The 6,064-nt window shown below is 32.2% G+C and overlaps 1 protein-coding gene across 3 annotated transcripts; it reads left to right on the top strand.

Moving 5' to 3' along the window:
- Nucleotides 1–425: 425 nt before the first annotated feature.
- On the top strand, nt 426–6,064 carry LOC134266187 (uncharacterized). Of its 3 annotated transcripts, none has more exons than XM_062748418.1 (6): nt 426–540; nt 2,770–2,940; nt 3,121–3,216; nt 4,036–4,068; nt 5,105–5,128; nt 5,804–6,064. In XM_062748418.1, the coding sequence occupies exons 1-6, from the start codon at nt 468–470 to the stop codon at nt 5,896–5,898; spliced, it is 492 nt and encodes a 163-aa protein (XP_062604402.1). In that variant the 5' UTR covers nt 426–467; the 3' UTR covers nt 5,899–6,064. The 3 variants fall into 3 exon arrangements, with proteins under 3 accessions (XP_062604402.1, XP_062604401.1, XP_062604403.1); XM_062748417.1 differs by having other exon boundaries at nt 2,770–3,024; XM_062748419.1 differs by having other exon boundaries at nt 2,770–3,024; nt 4,036–4,079; nt 5,804–5,878.

Raw genomic sequence — 6,064 nt, 5'->3', positions numbered from 1 at the left:
AACTGTTATGCAACATACACTTAATGTCCATGTCATAGAAATAGAAATTTACCATTTCCCCGCAGTCACTTTTTAGCGTGGTACACGTTTCTCTAAAGTTAAGCGTAAATAATATTCTGACGTTAAATTTTATTACAAACATAACTTTTCTTATTTTATGAGATTTTTGCAAGTATAAAATAGAAGGAAAGTGGCATTAAACTAAAGATTAAATGAACTTTTAAAGTGCGTGAAAATGCGTGATTGCGTGGAAACGGTAGATGCGTGATTTTGCGTTAGAAATAGGAAATGGCATATGCGTTAAAATGCGTAACTGCGGGGAAGGGGGTTAAAGCTATTGTACTTTTGCACTTTTATAAGTTTTTTTTACAAGAAATTATGGCAAATAGCATCCTGCCATGAATCATGACAACGGTTTCGTATTTCCTGCTTGTTAACTTATGCTTAAATTAAAACTTTCTTTGTAGATGGTCATGGAAACATTTGCCTTTCTGCAAGCTATCGCTGTTTTTGTATTTTTGGCTCATAGTATGAATAAATGTAAGTATAAGTTAAATTGATAACATCAATATGACATTTGATGCGATCATTTCTTATTGGATAATGACAAAAAACGCTTTGTTACATGAATTCAGTATTTATGAAGTCTACAAGAAGATACATATTTACATTGAATTGATGATGGATTTCCTATTATTTCCCCCAAGCATGACAAGGAGCATTAGTGTCAATACTGAGCATAGAGTTATTGGCGTAATCATGAAATAGCGCTATATGTGTCTTAGTGCTCTGTATTATATTTCTGAATTATTTCTTAGCGGAATTCATAAATTAGCGTATCGTTGTCTACGCCAAAGACACTAAAATATGAAGCCCCGATTTTTTAGTAATAGTTAGTGTACATTTATTATGGTGTATCCTGATTTATTTGGACGAAGGACGGTGATGAGTGCAAAGCATGAGTCCCTGCCCTTCGTCCAAATAAATCAGGATACACCAAAATAAATATTCAGTAACTTTCTTGTTTCATGGCCAATCAAAACGTCATTATATGTTATATCACAAATTTTCAGCATGATGTTTAATATCACCAACAGAAAACGTAGTTTTTGTCAGGTGACCGGATAGATAAGAGCTTTGTAACCTTTAATTACCTGTGTTTATATTTAAATTTGATATGACAGATATAGTCCATTAAAACAAAACTTTATAATTTATTCAAGCAAATTTGATGTGTAATACCAAATGTTAGAATTCGTGTAAATAAAGAACTGCGAACGGTAGTATTGTTTCTCCCGCATACCTCCAAGTCAATTGTCAAAAGTAAACATATTCGATGAATTCTTGATATTTATTTTAAAGATAATTATATGGGTTTTCTTAAAACTTTACTTATTTTGGGGGGGGGGGGGAATTTAACTCTAAAATTTCAGTAAAACTTGTGCTTTTCACTATCAAGTCAATGGAAAACGGGAAATATTTTTAAAACATCCCCCTGTGACACAAAAATTCACAAAAATTCTTTTTTACAGGTTATATGGACTGTCATTTCTCAAATTCGTACCAAAGCTTTTTGTGTGTCACGGAGGGGGGGGGGAGGGCATATGCTTATTGACAAAACACGACAAAAATTTTGCATATTCCACCAATTTCAAAGCGATAAACAACTGAAACATTATATATTATTAATATATTTTTGTTTTATTTATTTGACTAAAACATAATAAAAGATATAAGGAACATTTAATCATATGCATGACTATATTAAAACATGGTGTTGCATGAAAGTCCGATTAATAAGCAAAATATCGTCTACCCCCTGTTTTCAAGAGCTGGGTTATTGATAATTTACAATTAAGCGCTGGTATTAAGATAATTCATCATTTTTCCATTGAACTGTTTTTTGTATTAACCAAAGATTTTATGGCCATATTGCCATTTACATTAAATTAAAATGTTGAAAAATGTAGACGTGAATAATTAGCGTACTTATTTCTTACCCTTATAACACATTATTTAAGAATTTTATTCGTTTTTAGGGTTTCAGTAAAATGGATATAATGAATCAAATTGCTGTAAAATATTCGCTTATTTGTTATGCTGATATATTTTTCATAGACCACATTTCTTGAATTTCTTTAAAGGATATAATTTCCTTGCTTCAAGTAAAGTCAAGAGGATTGAAACGTTTTTTACATTATTTATTGTGCCTTTGGCAACAACAGATTTTGCAATTTAAACTTACTTTTATCAATGAAAATGTGTGTTGCAACAGAACTAAATGGGTTAATTGAAATAAAATAAGAAAATTTTTCCTTCATCTCAACTGTTTCAGTTTTCAAGCCAATACACGAGTGAAAAATTGAAGATCTGCGTGATTTACACCACTTATTTTATTTCTTTCGATATAATCATCTTCTGAAAAAGCAATGTGAATTATGGTATCTTTAAGTAAAATATGCTATTACAGCTACTTTACAATTGATTTCTTTAACAAATATCTTTAACATAATAAAGTTATCTTTAATATCTATAAAGAGATAAAAAATATTTTTTAAAACAGTGGATGAAATCATTTTTGTCAAGCAATCATTCAACCATTCAATCATTGTGTAAAACATAATACATATTTGAAATTAAAGGGGTTTTATGAGCGCAGTAATATATAAATTTTTGTACCAGACGAACAATCGTCAGATGTTTCGCATATCAAGTTTTAAATAGATGGTTTTCTATGAACCAAAAAGATTGATTTTGTTTTATTTTTAGATGTGACCTCTCAGATCAATATCCGTGTTGGTTTCCAATTTCTTCACCATGGACCCTATCAAATTGGTGACAGTTTTCGAGGAATATGTGACGTGGAATTACCACCTGATGATAATATAACAAACGTGGATGCCTATTGGAAAGTTGGGAATACTGACTATTGTCACAACGGTAAAAAAATATGGCTAAATATGAACTACACGTGTGGGACAATTACTGTACAGAATACGACTTACTTGGAACTTCAAGTTCCAGGTACATTGCGATGCTTTTGTTCCCTTTTTCATAATAAGTGCATCTAAAAATCTAAAATTAATTCTTAATGCAACAAACTTTTTTTTGTCTCATTAGACCTTACATTAGAAGATTCTGGTACATACGCGTGTAAAGTAAAGTATACCACTAAAGGTTTTGAGAATACTGATTCTCAAAATATTACAGTCATAGGTAAGTATAAAATTATGCTGAAATATTTCCATTTCTATTTTTTTTTCTTTGTGATAACTCTTTGAAAGTTGTCGGAGTTTATTTCTTGATAATTCTGCCGGAATGAAAATTAGGCACGTCGATAGGTCAGGAGCTAAGGAGGCCTACTATACATGCAAACCTCGTGCGCATCTGTCTCTGTGTCTGACGCTAAGGAGTCCAAGTATGCATGTAAATCTCGTGCTGCTGCCTATGTGTTTGACGTCAGTGAGCGAGGACTATTGAAATTGGCATGGAAGTCCTTGTGTAATTTATGTCTATGTCTACATTTTTAAAGTCTAAATCTACAATTTTATTTCACAATGAAATGGAAATATAAAGAATCACTGTCTAGTTAGTATAGTATGCCAGGGACATCAACGATAGTGGGAAACATGGGATAATTTATGCATAACGGGCTTCGCCCATTATGCAAATTATCCAATGTTTCCCAATATTGTTGATGCCCTGGCATACTATACTAACTAGACAGTGTTTCCTCAAATTAATGAATATTTATTAAGTTCAGCCAGTTTTCAGATTGTTGTTGTAAAAATTCAATTTAGAATGATATTGGTTTGATTTTACAAGAAGACATTAATTTAGTTAAAAAGTTATTTTATAAAGTTATTAAGCACAATCTACTTTAAATCAGGATTTTTAGATCCGTGCTGTATACACTTTTCATTACACATACACAGAGTGTATACGGTGCAGATCTAAGAAGTCTGATTTTTTTCATATTGTAATAAAAAATTATATTTAGTTCTCTATTTAAGTATTGTACATAATTTCTTACAGATCCTTCCATCACAAAACCACGTAAAACAGCAGGTAAAACTTGAGTAATTATTTAACACTGTTTTTTTTTTAAACGTTAAAACATTCACATAATTATATTATTGTATGCCTTAAAGATAAAATAAATCTAAAGTTTTAAGTAATTCTCTGTGAAAATGTATATCTTCATAAGATGTTGGTTGATTGCATTGTGTATCATTAGAGGAAAAAAAACGAATCTAATGTAATACATTTTTTAAAAAGCAATAAACTGTAAAGGGAGAGAAGAACACGAACCAGAGCGGGTTTCGAACCCGGTCCCTTGGTGCTCTACCGACTGAGCTATCTGGCCATAGGCGATCGAACCCGACTTACCACAACATTCCTCCCTCTTTAGTGGTCTTTGGCCCTCAAACACCCCAACCCAGGATTATCTTCGGCAAGCCTCTCATCTGTCAGTTCCAGTGCATGACATGACACCAAATGTAAAGCGTGCATTCCCACCCCACACCCCCCGTTTGAAATTTGTGCATGTAAAATCAATATGTCCATTATCCTAAAATCAAGGAAAAAACATCTCTTATTTTTAAAAACTTGTCAGCTTTAGGGGGCTTTGCCCCTGGACCCCAAAAATAGACCTTGCCTTAGACCCACTGGGGACTTCAGTACAGCCACCTGACCCTCTGCCCTCTACTGCGCCCCCAACCCCACCCGCCCTAAAGGAATTCCTGGATTCGCGAAACTACGGTCAGGTGCTCTACCGAAAGAGCAATCTGGCCGTCGGCGATCGAACCCGACTGACCTCCACATATCTTTTGAATTACCGGTTATGCTCCAGACCAAAAAATTAAAATTAATACACCTAAGCGTGAAAGGCATCTTTACGTAAACAATTATAAGAATTACGTACAATTAAACTGTATATCAAAATAATTGAATGTAGACAAAACACAACTGTCTTGTTAAATATTGATTCCATTCTGCATTTTATAAAGAAACAATCTTATTTTTTTATGCTCCGGTGATGGCTGTTTACTTAAACTTTATATGAACAATTTTATTTGCTTTCTAATACTTGTATCTTTTGTAGAATCAACAACAGTGACCGCTCTAAGTAAGCATTTTTTCCTAAATTTAGATTTTATTTTATTTTTTTTTAATATATTCAGTGTTATCATTAATTTTTATTAAAATGATCAACAGAAATCCATTTTGACAATTTCAAAAGTCAAATTTTGAAAACTTCTTGAAATGTGCTGAATTCAATGAATTGTATGAGAAATATAAATTAACAGAAAATATTATAGTCTGAAAGCAGTTTATTCACAATTTTCCTTTTTATGACGCCACAAACTAGTCCGATTTTATATCCTTTTTCTGAAAGAGGATAAAATGGACAAAATTTCAACAATTTTAGCTTTAAATTGTATAGAGTGCAAGTTTGTTCAGGAACAATATTGACATATTTTATTGCTATTATCATTCTACACATTATATCAAAATATAGATCCTGAACACACATGCGCTCGGTGACTTTTACTCAAAATATCGACGAAATATGTACATTTTTCTGTAAAATTCATAAAAACTTAAATTTACGTCATGTTTCTGACGTCATTACGTAAATATGGCGTCATTACTTATGAAAATATTCAGTGCTTTGAAATCAGAATTTACTCCCCTGTTTAAGAACTAAATTAAATATATCTCCATCAAAGTTTGATTTGGGGGGCAAATATTGGTTATTACCGAATAAAGTTCTTTATGACTGTTTTTGTTTTCTTTACAGCTGGCAGTGATGGTAGGGGAGGAGCTGTCTCAGTAGAAACCAAACTTCTATCAACTCTCGTCATTATGTTGTCAGTCTTTCTAGTTTATATTTGATTCTCAGTAGAAACCAAACTTCTATCAACTGTCGCCATTATGTTGTCAGCTGCTCTAGGTTTTATTTGATTCTCAGTAGAAACCAAACTTCTATCAACTACCGCCATTATGTTGTTACTCTCTCTAGTTTATATTTGATTCTCAGTAGAAACCAAACTTCTATCAT

The sequence above is a fragment of the Saccostrea cucullata genome, unplaced genomic scaffold, assembly GCF_032062105.1.
Source record: "Saccostrea cucullata isolate Sc308-1 unplaced genomic scaffold, CSIRO_AGI_Scuc_v1 ctg10040, whole genome shotgun sequence".
Lineage (NCBI taxonomy): Eukaryota > Metazoa > Mollusca > Bivalvia > Ostreida > Ostreidae > Saccostrea > Saccostrea cuccullata.
This window is presented reverse-complemented; position numbering and strand designations above follow the sequence as displayed.